This window comes from Elephantulus edwardii, unplaced genomic scaffold (assembly GCF_000299155.1).
Source record: "Elephantulus edwardii isolate Elephantulus edwardi_28Jun2011 unplaced genomic scaffold, EleEdw1.0 scaffold00010, whole genome shotgun sequence".
NCBI classification, from domain to species: Eukaryota; Metazoa; Chordata; class Mammalia; order Macroscelidea; family Macroscelididae; genus Elephantulus; species Elephantulus edwardii.
Window position 1 is genome coordinate 24,247,978 of NW_006399760.1, and position 15,331 is coordinate 24,263,308.

Here is a 15,331-nt window from a genome sequence, read left to right on the forward strand (position 1 = left end):
TGCTGTTAGGGACCTCTCCAAAGTGCTGAAGAGCAATGGTGTCTCTTTGGAGACTAAGGTGTGCCTGATACAGGCCATGGTCTTGGCAATTACCTGTTATGCATCAGAGAGTTGGACAATGACTAAGGAAGATAGGAGGAGAATTGATGCCTTTGAGCTGTGGTGCTGGAGAAGATTATTGAGAATACCATGGACTGCCAGGAAAACAAACAGATTCATCCCGGAAAGGGTCAAACCGGGCTGCTCCTTGGAAACTAGGATTCTAAGGCTCTGTCTAATATACTTTAGACATGTTGTGAGGAGAGACCGGTCCTTGGAGAAGGACATCATACTTGGGAGGGTGGAGGGACAGCGCAGGAGGGGAAGGCCCTCTATGAGGTGGCTGGGATAATCGGGATGGGAGTGTTAAAGACAGTGCGATTGGCACAGGACAGAGCAGAGTTTAGGGCTGTTGTACATATAGGATCACTATGAGTCACAAGCGACTCGATGGCACATAACAACAACAACGACAAAGCTCAGGTACTGTGAGGATATGATTATTTTTTTCTTCTTTTTTATTAAATTTTATTAATTTTAATGAACCTTTACAGAGATTTTGGGTTTCCATTCATTCATTGTTGCACTATTTTCTCTACCCTCCTCCCCAGTTCGTTCCTTTTTTTTTTCCCCCCCCCCCTTGACAGTGTTTTAATTGTCCAATTGCCACAGTGCTTGTCAAAACCAGTTCTGATTAATCTCCTTTGTCAGTGTGTCCTTTGCCATTCCCTATCACTCCTCCCTGAGAGAGACTTCATCCTGATTCATAAGGAAAAGGGGTGGCGTATTCTCTTAGCTACTTCCTGCTGAAAATGGATGCTGTAGGTTTCAGGGTGAAGATCATCTCCCACTACTCTAAAGGGTCCCTTTGGCAATAGGAAACACGTAGACTATTGTGGAGATTGATTTTGGAATTTAGGAGGATATAATTTTTTTGATGACATTGTAGTTATTAATCATGAAATGAACGAGTTCTCTCTCTTTTGGGAATATAATTTTTCTCTTTGACTAGTCCATTCCTTTTCCTCTATATCCTTTAGGGGGAAAAATGTGCTTAATGTCTCTCACCTTTTCACATCACTCTGAAAATGAGCTTGTTGGCTGATGTTTAAAAAGCCAAGTTGAAAGCCCTACGCCCTCCTTTTATCAGAGCTACACATTAGCTAATTGGCAACGTCTCTGGAAAAAAAGTCCCAGTTCCATATTCTGCCTTGTTGAGATTACGATTATATCTTAAAGATAATAAGTGTATGTACCTACCCTGCCTCCTCACCTTGTCTCAAGGTTTACTGCTATAACTGTCATCATTTTCAGTGAGATAGAAGATGTCTGAAGTTGCTCAGTGCTAGAGTCTTGTGCTAAAGAAGCTATTTAACATAGGGCCCAACCAGTCTTTGCTTTGAAGCTTCAGCTGGCATTTTATGGCCATTTGTATATACCTGCTTTTATAGCAGACCACCTGATGATTGGTACTGACTCCCCAGTTACCTTTTATTGTGTGAAAATTGATCTGTAATGACTGAATAAAGTTTTCTGGATCAACTATTTCCAATAGCTTCTTTCTTTTTCTTATTTTTTTTTGATGAATTTTAATGAACGTTTACAGAGACTTTGGATTTCTATTCATTCATTGTTGCACATTTCCCTCCCTGCCCACCCCTACCTCCCAGTTCGCATTTCTCTTTGAAAAGTAAGGAGGAAAAAAAAATTCTTTCAATGTTATGAAATCTCCCCCCACTTCTGCTCCTAGTCCACTCCACTGTGCAGCTTTCATTCTGGTCTATTGTCATGACAATAATATCTAATCATATAGTCCTCCTAAACAGTTTTCTCCCTCATCTGTTTCAATGCAGTATACATTATTCTCTTTTTTCTTGGTTTTCCCCCCACCCTCCATGTCAGTTCCGCTTCACAACAGTGGCATTATACAGTATTTGTCCTTTTGTGACTGAGATAGTTCACACAGCATAATGTCCTCCAGGGTCATCCATTTTGTATAATAATTCATGAGTTCTTGTTTTTCAGTGCAGCATAGTAGTCCATTGTGTAAATATACCAGAGCTTCTCTGTCTGTTCGTTTGTTGATGGGTGCTTGGGTTGTTTCCAACTCTTTGCTGTTGTGAACAAAGCTGCAATAAACATTGGTGTGCATAAATCTTCTTGGGTGGCAGTTACGATTTCTTTAGTGTATACTCCCATTAGTGGAATTGCTGGGTCAAATGGTATCTCTATTTTCAACTTTTTGTGAAAGCGCCATCCAGCCTTCTATAGTGGTTACACCAACAGTTTCTTTCTTAAGAAGGCATAAAGAAGAACAGAAAGCTTCCCCTCCCTCCTCATCTTCCTTCTCTGCTTTTGCTGCTGATACCAGTTAACCATGCTGATGATCCCTACACATAATGATTCTGTGTAGATCAGAGTGGAGCTGGACTTCATAGGGTTCCCTCCCCTTAGGGTTTTCAGTGGTTCTGTTTTCAGAAGGACATTGCAAGGCCTTTCTGCTGAGACTTCTCTGGGTAGAGTTGAACTTCCAACTCTTTGGTTATCAGCTGAACACGTTAACTATTTGTGCCACTGAGGGACTCCTACACTTGCCAAGTCTACACTTGCAATGGAGGGAGACACATTGTACATACAGAAAACTCAGGAGACGACATAAAGGTTTTATTAAGGCTTACATATAAATTATTAATATGTACTCAGAGCTATAGAATAAATATTAACAATGCCAGGAAACAGCCTGTGGAGCACATGTTGGGATGCTGGTGGTCTCTTGATGGTCTTTGAGGTGCACTTTCTGAGGACCAAGGACCTAGATCTGGTTTGCCCTTTGTTGTGACAGTTTCCTTTTCAAAACTTTACAGTTGTCTGAAAAACTACAAGACACAGAGAATGAAGCCATGTCCAAGATTGTGGAACTGGAAAAGCAGCTCATGCAGAGGAATAAAGAGCTGGATGTTGTTCGGGTAAGTGTCAGAGTGACAGCTGTCCCCCGGTGGATATGGCCATACATCTGCTTTAGCCTGGTCGGGCATGGAATACATTAATTGCAGAGGAATGCATTGGTACAGTGTATTTATTGGAACCAACTCAGAGGTGATACACAAATGAAATATACACAAAGATGATGTGTACATATGTGTGCAAATACTGGAGGTTCAGTATTTCCTTATCACAGGCTTTGGGAACAAAGCCTTGTCTCATCTGGAAGAGATGGGTCCATTCTGTGGTTCCTTCATTTGGTTGGAAATAAAAACAGCGTGGATTTAATGCATACCACTTATTTATTTTATATTAGGACTTGGAGCTTTTTTGTATTTCTTTCTTTTGCGTCATCTTGAAACCTGAATTGGTGGTTGCCATGGAGACAGTGAAGTTATGATACACACAGTCTAGACCTAATGGCATTCATAAAATAAAATTTTTAAAAAGCAAAGCCAAACCAATCTATTTTACTATCAGCTAATCCCCAATATTTTATTTGACTGTATACTGGTTTCACCGTCCATGTCAGGTATTTATGAAGTGCCATCTATGAGTTTGAGATTTTTCAGAACATAAAAACACCAAAATGCCCAAGGGCTTTCAGGCGAGTGGCCTGCCTTTACACAACCATTAATGAAATGGCACATTTTATGTGATGATTATCATGTCTGCGTGTGTTGCTTGATATTCTGACATGTCCTACAGTTAACTTTAAGAAATTTATTTTCTGGCACACCATTGAAACAAAGTACAGCATATGGACTCAATTTAAGTTCATACTCTGAGATTCTTAATAATAGATGGGGTGTGAAGAACGTTTCCCTGCCTGCTGGAGGTTTGTGGTGAGAGAGCATATGTATGAGGTCCAGCAAGCGCCTTCGGTTCCATGAAATGCTTTTGCTGAAACCTCTTTGGGCTCCTTATAAAAGGAACTAGGACAGGCTTGGAATTGAAAATTATTAACTTCTTTGTTTTCACCAAAAACCTAGGCGGAAAGAAATAATTAGTGAAGAGATACTTTGGCCCATTTTGTTTATTACATTATTGAAGGGAAAATGTTGAAACCTCGCCCTGAGCCCTGGTCGAGGGGGCATCATGAATGGTTTGTGGCGGGTCCTTTTGAGGAGAGCATGCTGTGCTTTCTGCAAAATAATTTAATCCTAGTTTCCTAGTCTGAAATCTTTCTAAAATCTAAATCTGATTAATTTAGGACCTGTTGTCCATTGTTAGCTGATAAGTTAGCTAATGCAAATAATAATTAAAAACACACAAGCCTGCACTACAAAAAAATTGTCAGTGCGTTTCATAGAAAGCCATCTATAAAATCAATTAAGCACCATTTCTGCCCTACTTCTCATCACCTGCCGAGAAAAACTGAGCCATATTTATTAAATGTAAATAACTAACCTAGCAGTAATATTTTTGCTCTTTTCTTTGAAAGTTAAAAGAAAAATTCTTTCATTGTCATAAAATCCCTCCCCTCAAGTCCACTCTACTATGCTGCCTTCATTCTAGACTCCTGTTATGACAATAATATCTAATCATATATCCCTTTTAAACAGTTCTCTCCCTCATTTGTTTCAATGCAGTATACATTATTTTTTCCCTCTTTCTCAGTCTCCTCCCCCTCCCCAATCACAATGTCAGCCCTCTTTTATAACAGTGGCATTATGCCGTATTTGTCTCTTTGTGACTGAGATATTTCACTCAGCATAATGTCCTCCAGGGTCACCCATTTTGTATAATATTTCATGAGTTCCTTGTTTTTCAAGGCAGCATGGTATATTCCATTATGTGAATATACCATACTTCTCTATCCTTTGTTTGTTGATGGGTACTTAGGTGGTTTCCATCTCTTTGCTATTGTGAACAAAGCCACAATAAACATGAGTTTATACATATGCTTGGTGGCAGTTATGGTCTCTTTAGGCAGGCGTGTCTTCTAAAGTGCTAACTGACATCCTTTTCAGCTAGCATTTGAACTCTTAGCCATGCTGTGTAGAGATTTCTTATCCATCTCCTGCTTTTTTTTGTTATTTTCTTCACCCTTGGTGTGGCCACCTCATGGGAATAGATAGGAATGGCAAGTGAAGACAATTCTTTACCATGAACTCTTTGACAGGAAATCTACAAAGATGCGAACACCCAGGTTCACACGTTACGAAAAATGGTCAAGGAGAAAGAAGAAGCCATTCAAAGACAGTCTACCCTGGAAAAAAAGATTCATGAACTAGAAAAACAAGGGACCATTAAAATTCAGAAGAAAGGAGATGGGGAGATTGCCATCCTGCCCGTTGTGGCCTCGGGCACATTGCCCTCAGGGTCCGAAGCAGCGGCTGGTAACCCTGTGGGACCAGTAATAGGGGCCACTTCCTTGGGGCCCTTGCCCACTCCTCCCCCACCACTACCTCTGTCAGCAGATACACCTGAAGCAGGTAAGAAGCCATGACATGAGAACTGAGGTAGGGTTGGGATAATTGCATTTTTCTTTTGCTACTTAGCCATTTGTGCTCTTGGTTTATTTATGTTAGCACATTCTTTTATATACTGATTTTAAGAACATTTTACCTTTTGATGTGAAGGTTATAAATCTTTAGGTTATATATGTTGCAATATTTCCTCCATTGCTATGAAGAAATTCTGTAGTCTTTGGGGGAAAGAAGTATTTCATCCTTTCAAATGATTTTTCAGATATATGCACATGATATACTGTGGAAAAGATCATTCTTCTAATTTTAATCAGTTTCTTTTCTCGTTTGCTAGTGCAAAATGGCCCAGTAACACCACCTATGCCACCGCCCCCACCTCCTCCCCCTCCTCCACCCCCTCCTCTCCCAGGACCTGCAGCTGAGGCTGTGCCGGCTCCTCCTTTACCACCCCCACCACCCCCCTCTGCACCCCCACTGCCCGGAACGTCTTCACCCACAGTGGTTTTCAACTCAGGATTAGCAGGTAAGAACACAGAATTCATCCCAGATGCTTGGGTGAGAAATACTCATTCGTCTTCTGCCTTGGGGGCTAATGCCATTCTTTCCGAGTCCAGGTCCCATGTGTCACACATATCTCCTCTTCACATCAGAACATTTCTGCTAGTGTGGGCGGGGAAGGTGAATGTCTTATGGTTACAGGGAGGGATTCTTTTCAGGGACTCAGCAGACACTTCCAGGCATCTGAATGCACCAAACTGAGTGCCCCTGGGTCTTAGTAAATGTACTTTCAGTATCAAATATGATATTTAGGATACCTGTCTGTTTTATTACCTGATACTGGCTTCAAGGTATTTCCTCTCCATATTTGAGGGCACCAGAGCTCTCTATTATGGATTTAAGCTTCAGGGGGTGGCATGCTGCCAACAGAAGTTTCTCCATGCCTTTGATGTTCCTGAATAATGGAGGTTGTTCTCGTACTAACCAGGAGATGGAATGTGCCTTTCTTACCTCACCTTCCATGCTTGAAATGAAATTGGGAGTAGGAAAGGGAGAACGTTACTCTAATGCCTTGAAATAGTGTTTCTTATTTTTTGATTCATTAATTTTTACTTTATAAAATTACTGGAACCTGTTTTTTGAATCCTAGTGGGTGTTTCTCTGGTAGTGGGAATTGCTCTGAGCGTTCCCATCCCCCTGATACTGGGATATCCCACTTCTTTGTCCACGTCAGCCCCTTTATGAGGTTTCTGACTTCTGATGAAGAACTACTGCTCTAAAGCTATGTCCAAGCCTGCAGTAGTTTTCAGAGCCTTTTCCTGAAGTCCAGTCTTAGCTGTAAAACCTTTCCCTTCTCCATCCCGCAGTATCCCATCAACAGTTTTACCAACCAGTCCTTAGGGTTAGTTAGCCCTGGTGAAGCAATGTGAATGCCAGTCTGCTCATCAAAAGGCCTGCAGTTCAAATCCACCAGCTGCTGTGCGGGAGAAAGGTGGGGAGATCTTCTCCCAAAAAGATTATACTGCCTCAGAAACCTGATGGAGGGTTGCTTTGAGCCAAGAACTGTTCCATCAACAGTGGAATAATAATAATCTCTGAGATCTTGGACGCCAGTAGCCGTCTCATGTACTTCACAGTCAACCTCATCTGAACTGCTTATCCATTCTGATTCATAAAACTGTCAAAGAAACAAATGAGACACTCGTTCAGAATAATGTTTGTAGTAAATGAGTGACTTCTTTCTACCCTTCAAGGTCTTCTGTCTGCCACTTTCTTCTAGAGCTTTTATTGCTTCTGAAGGAGAAAGGTTGGAAGGATGTCATCGTGGAACTGTTGGAAATTGGAATGTGTAAAACAACCGCCACCCAAAAATCCCTCATAACGAGCCCTGGGAGTCCATTGCATCTACAGGCTGTTCTGGGTGCTCGAGTGTGAAAATGCGTACCTGTCACGTGTACTGGGTTCCCAACTATGCTTTTCTCACACCCCCGAGCACTCACTTTGAGATAGGTCTGCTGTGGTGGCTCTCATTTGCTGCTGCTCCTTTCTCCTGGCAAAATGTAGTGTGATACAGCATCCACTTCCATTCACCTGAGTGCTAACGTTAGAGCTCAGAGCTAAGATACCACAGCTCAGGACTCCCTACTGAGTGAGTCTTGTTCTGTCCCATGGAATTTATACCTGGGGTCAGCCCATTTCTTAATCATTAAAAGTTGCGGGCTTCTGTTTGCTCCCTCAGTTCTAAGATGGGATGCTCTGTGCTCAGGTTGTACAGCTGTTGCCTTAAAGGGTTGCTGTGTTTGGATGTTGTACGCACTGTGCCTTCTGTGATTTAGAGGATGTATGTGTTATATTTTCAAGGAACATTCTACTAAGTGGTACAGCCCTAGTCTATCAGTTTGCTGTACTGAGGTAACCTGGGTTTGCTGTGATACTGAACCTTGTGCCATTGAGGTGCCAAATGCCGTAATGGTTACCCATGGTGGACAGTGTTTGGTGGAGCTCCCAGTTTAAGACAGGTTTGGAAGCAGGAGTGGCATCTACTTCCTAAACCACATGCCTCTATGAACTTTGAGAAACAATGATAGTTATAGAAAGGCTTCAGGTCTTTTGTTCATATTAGTTGTGCTTAACTTCTTGGCAATCAACAACAACAGTGTGGAATTGAAGGAATTGAAGAAACTCTTTTTAGTTCCTTAAGTATTGAAACAATCACAAGACTTTCTATCATTTACTCTTGTGATTCTGTGGTAATTTGAATCTACACAATTTTTATAAGGCTTTGATCTCTCTTGGGGATGGTCTTAATGTGGGTGATTATTGGTTGTAGCCCATTTTGTGAGATGTTTTGCCCTGTGTGTAGGGTAAACTTTATCTGACTGAAATTCAGAAGGCAGATAGACTAAGGATATGCGACAGAATCCAGAGACAGACCTAAGCTGGTGGCCAATCGCGCCTGGAGTCAGAAACCTATAACAGCACTTCCAAGCATTTGAGCACAGCGTGGCTTATCTCTTTAATAGAGCAAGTGTGTTCTTGGCTGAGACCAGTTGAGAGACAGTCTTCTAAATTTACCTAATTGAGAATTTCCTCTAGAGAAGATACGACTAATGTGAAATAAGCATTTCAAATGTGAAGCTTGCTTCCTGAAATCTGTAATAGAAAAATCCGGCTCCCTGTCGTGGGATAGGACATGTGTAGGATACTCTTGGGAAGCTTGTCTTATCTGCTGTCTCTTTAAGGAGATTGTGCTTGGATCCTCATAATGTATACGGGAGCTTCTGCTGATCATATTTTAATTTAAAATAATTGCTTGTATTCTGTAGAATAGCCCAAAATTGTTCAAGGTTGCTCTTTGCAGCCACTGCAATGAAAAAAAATAAGGGTTTTTTGGTCAGTTACCCTCCTCTCGTAAGACGGATTATTTTCAGAAAAACAAACTAAATAATGAGTGAGTCTTCAAGGCAGGCCAGAATGGAAATGAGCTTTTGGTTCTGTGTTGTCTCGTGGAATGAGTCCCAGAAGCATGAAACCCTATGCTGAAAGCGTGTGAACTGCAGAGCCCCTTGATGCTAACCATATCTAATTTTTTAATTATTATTATTTTTCTTTGTTCTTTCTGCTTCCACAAAAGATGGGCCAATCAAGCTTTTCTGTAGGTTGCTCCTCACTGAGTGTGTTGCGTATTTCCCCTGTGTTGCTGTTGGTCACACTGTGCTTTGACATCTTTGCACTCCATCTGACTTCAATCCATCCTTGCATTTTGACTCTGTGTCTGCAGGCAGTCCTGGTGTCGGCCTGGTCTAACTCCAGGGTTGCCCGTGCCTTTTAGTTGACACTGTGCAAAAAATTGCTGTCTCATAAGCCGACAGCCTGAGTTGCATAGGGCATATTCCTTTTGCTCTGAGAAAGGATACTCTTCCCACCCCCTGATGCCCAGTAGTATAATTTTTAGAGTTGACCTCAGCTCTGGAAGAGTTGTCGCTTCTTCTGAGGACTAGAGCAGAGATCCTTCACAGAATGAGGAAGAGCTGCTGGGGAAAGCTCTGTTTTTCAGTTTTTTCCCCCCTTAGAGTCTGGTTTGTGTACCATCAAATTGAATCTGACTGGTACAGGAGGAGATTGCCCCTCCTTCTCCCAGCAGAGCATCCAGTGGATTCGAACCACTCACCTCTGGGATTGCTGTGCAGATTCTTGCCACTTGGCCACCAGAGTGCACCCCACTCAGAGCCCCTTTCTTTAGATTGAACGCTGGGGACATGGTATATGTTGTGGTCGCCTCTGTGGTCTTCTTCAGAGCTGATATCTGAGTGAGAAAAGGCTGTTATCTGAGAATTTTCTTGCCTATATTCTGATCTTAGGCCTATTCCTATTCCTGCTAAAGAGTTAAAAGTGGGGTAGTTAACAAATAAAATGGAAGGGTAGCAAACAAACGGTATCTCCCTATCACCTCAGACTGTGAGAAGATCCTTTCGCAGCTCTTCCTCCACGGTCTTCCACTGCCCTCCATTGCTGAATTGCCACATTGGAGGCAGGTCTGCCCCTATGCTCCGTAGAGTCCATCAGTTTTCCTGGGGATCATAAAAAGAGATGAAGTGATGAGGAATCTGACATTGGTGGATAGTGGAGTCTATGCTATCATGACACTTTGTGGTGGAAAATCTGCTTTGGCAAAAGCTGTGTTTCCGTGTTCCTGCATGCTTTTGTATGAATTATCAGATGACATTCTTGCAATTCACATGGCCTTTATAACTCTGGAGGAATGAGAGGTGGCACCCTTGTCTCCCCTGTTAACCCCCAGTGAGGCAGGCAGCCAAATCACCGTTCAGTAGTGTCATATATTTGTTCTGCACCGAGACATCTGGACTTTTCCACCCTCACTTGCTATAATGGCAGATAGTAGAACTGTCAGGTAGTGTGACACATTTGTGAGGGAGTTAATATAGATTATATATAGGTAAACTTGTTGATGGTGTGTAATTAGTAAATAAGATACCTTGGTGACCTAGTGGGTAAAGAGCTGTGCTGCAAACCCACAGGCACACTGGTCAAATCCATCAGCTGCTCTGCAGAAAAAAAGATGGCCAGTCTTCTCCTGGGTAATTTATAGCCCCGGAAAACCCCCCAGCAGAGTCAGCCGTGAGTCATTTCTGACTCTGCCACAGCACACAACAACTGCACCAGTTAGTAAACAGAATTCTTTAAAGGATTTCCTTTTTAGTTAGCTCAGTTCCCCAAACTAAGAGGAATTAGCTTTTCTTCTGGCACTTAAACAATTCCTTCCTCTCTCTGAAGAGATTTCTGCATTTTTAATGTGTTCGTTGAAGCCTTCAAGTTTCACATTGCTGAGCCCCGAGGAAAACTTGTTCTTTAAAAAGAGGCCAGAAGGAACTAGAACCATTCCTGAGAAACGGTTTGTCGTGGTTTCTCAGTAGTACCTCTTTCTGTCTTCTTAAAACATTTTTTTTTAAGTTTTGGCTATTCGTGGATGTTTATTTGTATGAAATAACTCGGCAGCACACATAAATCCTTGTTATAAAAGATCCTCCTCAGTAATGCGTTAGTTAGACCGAGTCAGCCTGTCAGTGTCGCTGCCCTGGAGGTTGTGACAGTCCCTCCCTGTGGGCTCTGATCATCTTCAATTTGTTTGGAAATACATAGGCCAGGACTAAGAATTCAGGCTATCAGACTCCACTTGGACTCACCAATGTCAAATAAAATCACAGTGTGTTTGCCCTATCTTCCATCCAGTAACAGTAATGGTAAATTTTAGTGTCAAATGTTTATTTATCCTAAATCTGGTCCTGGTATTTCTGGTACAGTACAGCCATCTGAATTCCTGCTTTCTCTCTTTTATTTCTCCAGTCAACCCCTGATGCTTTGACAGCATTAACACTACACGTTATATCAGGTTACTCTAATAAGTAATAGCTACCTGGCACTCAGGCCAGGGCTAGCATGATATTTTTCATTTTTAAAATGGTTTAGGTGCTTTTTGCAAACCAGCCTTCCTCCAGTGTTAAAAATGTCATCTGCAAAGATTGCCGTCTGCTTGTTCTGGAGGTCACGGGTCTCTCATGGGATCTTAATTTCATATTTTAAAAAAAATTTTTTTTGTGGCATCTTTAGCTGTGAAAATTAAGAAGCCAATCAAGACAAAGTTCCGAATGCCAGTTTTCAACTGGGTTGCTCTGAAGCCCAATCAGATCAATGGCACAGTCTTCAATGAAATTGATGATGAGCGCATTCTGGAGGTATCTTTCTTATTGGTTCAAAATAAGGGGCCTTTTATCTTAGAAAAGCCAAAGTGGGCTCTGTCTCAGCCTAGAAGATTCAGTGATCAAGTGCTAGTGCTTAAAGTGCCTTGATGTAAAGGAGGGAAAAAAAAAACAAACCCTTACAGTATCACAGAATATAGTTTTGTAAGCTATTTCCGAAAGTCTATTTTAAAAGTTATTTAAAAAGGAAATAGTTTTGAGCACAGCATATACCAATTATATTTAAATACACACACATACACATAGATATCATAATCCTTGCCCTTATAACAGAGTATAAAAACCCTTTATTAAACTGTACACAAGTAAGAACTCAATCTCCCCACGTACTTTCTTTGGATATATAGCTTTAAGCTGTGGTGACCATCTGTATAAGCTAATGATTTAAAAGGTGATTTAATTGTTCACTTTAGACAGTTCTTTCTGTTTATGTGTCATAAGTTAAACCATAAGAAAGAGGGAAAATCGAGCAAGCTATGGAAAGGATAAAACATATATAAAATGTATAGTCTTCCATGCCTGAAAATTGGTCTAAATGATGACTTTCTGAGTTAATTTTTATCTAGGGTCTGATTTGCCAAGTTAATTTCTCCACCAGGATTTAAATGTGGATGAGTTTGAGGAAATATTCAAGACAAAAGCTCAAGGTCCTGCCATTGACCTTTCTTCAAGCAAACAGAAGATAACGCAGAAGGGGTCAAGCAAAGTGACATTGCTAGAAGCAAATAGAGCCAAAAACCTTGCCATCACTTTACGGAAAGCTGGAAAGACTGCTGATGAGATTTGTAAAGCTATTCACATGTAAGTTCAGCGCCATGTGGAAAATGATAGCCAAGTAAGTTAGGAACTGATGTTGTTGGTGCTTTGTGCCATAAGTCGTAACTGACGCATAGCTGACCCTCCGGCGGATTTTCAGTGGCAAATTTAGTGGTACATTGCCCATGCTTCTCCTGCCAGGAATTGATGGGTAACAGAAATATTTCCATAGTGGTTCACAAGCTAAGATTTTTAAAAGTGGAGAAACTCTTGATAACCAACTGCTGGGAGATTCCATTTATTACATAGATACTACTTCAGAATTGAGTGCCACACCACCACCAAGAGGTGGACCAGATATCTCCCTAGGGAGTGCTGTATTAGAATGAGGAATTAACCGCTTTTGAAAAATAACATCTGGATTGTTCCATCATTTGTTATCTTGGTTTGCTCTCTTCTGGAGGCCTACAGCAGTGCTTACATAAAAGGAAAGCTGAGCTAAGTAGTGCAGATGTTCAAAAGGAGAGAACATATCGGCTTTCTCTAGAGTAACTGAATTCAGTCCAGATTTGTTGAACACAAATTTGATGGCATTTGCGGAATGCCACAATTCATTGCCAAATGCAAATATGATACAGGTGTGTATATTTTAATTCATAACAATGGGAAAGTGATTTCTGTTGCTCTTTGCATTTTTTTAAAGGTTCAGTTCTTTTTCATCCTTGCACTGCATAGAAACCGTTGGTCTGGTTACTTATTATAAATAATGTATTATCATTATAATACATAGTGCTATTGATTGCACTTTTCTTGTGGCCATGGTGACTTAAGAATACATTGAAGATGTTGTTAAATGTTTTGGGGACCAAGTAGTCATAAATTGGTATTTTAAGAGTTTAGTGTCTCTTTTCTGACTTGCTGATAGGCATTCCCATTTTTAATCTTGATATATCTTATTTGTAGTGTTGATTAAATGCAGTTATTATTTGTGTAAAAAGAACTTGCTCAGAGAATAAAATACAGACTGTAGCAAATGCTTTGCTTAACTTGGGCATAAATGCATAAAGAGCTGGTACTCTTTCAAGGGGTGTCTGTATTAAAGCAAAAATGTTTATACAATACAGGCATTTGCATACTTTTTTTCCCCCCTATGGAGACAAAGACTATCCCAAACTCTTGGTTGACATAGTTTACCAAAGTTACCATTTGGTTTATAGTTTTGTATATAATCTTAAACTATGTAGCAGTACTTTATATTATATTTATATTATACTTGAAACACCATGTTCTTGAATTACTTAAACACTAGGTGTTTTAGCCTTCATTCTGTATTGTCATTTAAGGGGCTTAGAACAAACTATACCAATAGCCTAAAACCAGAATGGCAGCCTATTGTAAGGTCCAGGTTTTCCAGAAGGATCAGTTAAGGTACTTACACCCCCTTCAGGAACCAGGATCAAGGGGAATATTCTCACTATTGCTTGTGACTCAGTGATGTGAGACTGGACTATGCAGTGTGGGTAAAAGATAGAAGGTTTTTCTTTCTGGCACTAAAGCTGTCCCTGCCTGTCTTCAGATTTGACTTGAAGACGTTGCCTGTAGACTTTGTAGAGTGCTTGATGAGGTTCTTGCCAACTGAGAATGAGGTGAAAGTGCTTCGGCTCTATGAGCGGGAAAGGAAGCCCCTGGAGAACTTGTCGGATGAGGACCGGTTCATGATGCAGTTCAGTAAAATCGAGAGGCTCATGCAGAAGATGACCATCATGGCCTTTATCGGGAACTTTGCTGAGAGCATTCAGATGCTGACTCCTGTGAGTAGATCAGCTCTGGCCCAGAGATAATGAGCTCTTGTGTGGTTTGGTATTATTTTTATTTCCCTTCCTAAGTTGCTCCTAAAATAGTAGTTAATGTGATGGACTTTAAGGACTTATTCCCAAAACTTTCTGGATTTTATTTTTATTTCTGCAATGGCACATAAAACACAAACATATCTTATGTATGCAAAGCAAATTGAAAAAGCATGTAAAATAAGCTTGAGATATGGTAAGTTTCAAATTCTGGGTTGCAGTTACTCCTGGTTAGTTCCATAATTTCTGTCTACGGGGAGGGGGAGATGCCCTCTGGATTTCCAAGGGTGCCGAGTACTGAGGAAAAGGAAATCTGTTTTCTCAAAGTTGGCTCCTCCAGGAGATACTAGTCCTCTAATTGGGTTAGCAAAATGGAAAATCTTTTCATTTCTAAAAATTACCCTCTATATTTAGTGAACAGACTTATAGCTTTCATTGGAAACATTAAATTCAACACAGGAGTCTTAGTCCTTTGAAGTTTATTAGATTTTAGTGCTAGAGAAATAAGCCCACTGCCGTTGAATTGATGTCAGTTCATGGCAGTCCCCATAGAGTTTCCAAGGCTGAGTATCTTTTTGAGGGAGCTCTAGTGGCCTGGTGCACAAGGAGTGGTACGGGCAACATAGAGTTGGTGCTTCTAATCCGTCAGCTGCTCTATAGGATGAGATGGCCAGTCTCCTCCTGGGCCATTTCCAGCCTCTGAAAACCCTCTGAAGGGTCAGCCATGAGTCACTTTGAATTCAATGGCATTGAGATACCTTAACAAGAGCATCTTTCTGTGGAGTAGCTGGTGCAGTCAGGCTGCCAGCCTTTTAGTTAGCTGTCCAAAATGTAACTCACTACACTATGAAGTCCCTTTTTAGTGACCTTCTAAGACAGAGTGAAACCGCCTCATAGGATTTTTGAGGCTCTGAAGTTTTCCAGGGACAGTCTGCCACATCTTTCCCCCATGGAGCAGCTGGTGGATTCAAAGTGCCAATCTTTCAGATTAGGTCCAGTG

At 41.1% G+C, this 15,331-nt stretch overlaps 1 protein-coding gene across 1 annotated transcript in view; it reads left to right on the forward strand.

The window, feature by feature from the left end:
* The window catches only part of FMNL2 (formin-like 2), a 375,555-nt gene that overhangs the window by 341,367 nt on the left and 18,857 nt on the right, over positions 1-15,331 (forward strand). Inside the window, exons 13-18 of the mRNA XM_006880775.1 lie at positions 2,904-3,005; positions 5,147-5,459; positions 5,788-5,976; positions 11,580-11,704; positions 12,327-12,529; positions 14,061-14,295. Of these exons, the coding sequence (XP_006880837.1) occupies positions 2,904-3,005; positions 5,147-5,459; positions 5,788-5,976; positions 11,580-11,704; positions 12,327-12,529; positions 14,061-14,295 (1,167 nt within the window). The remainder of the gene's footprint in view (positions 1-2,903; positions 3,006-5,146; positions 5,460-5,787; positions 5,977-11,579; positions 11,705-12,326; positions 12,530-14,060; positions 14,296-15,331) is intronic.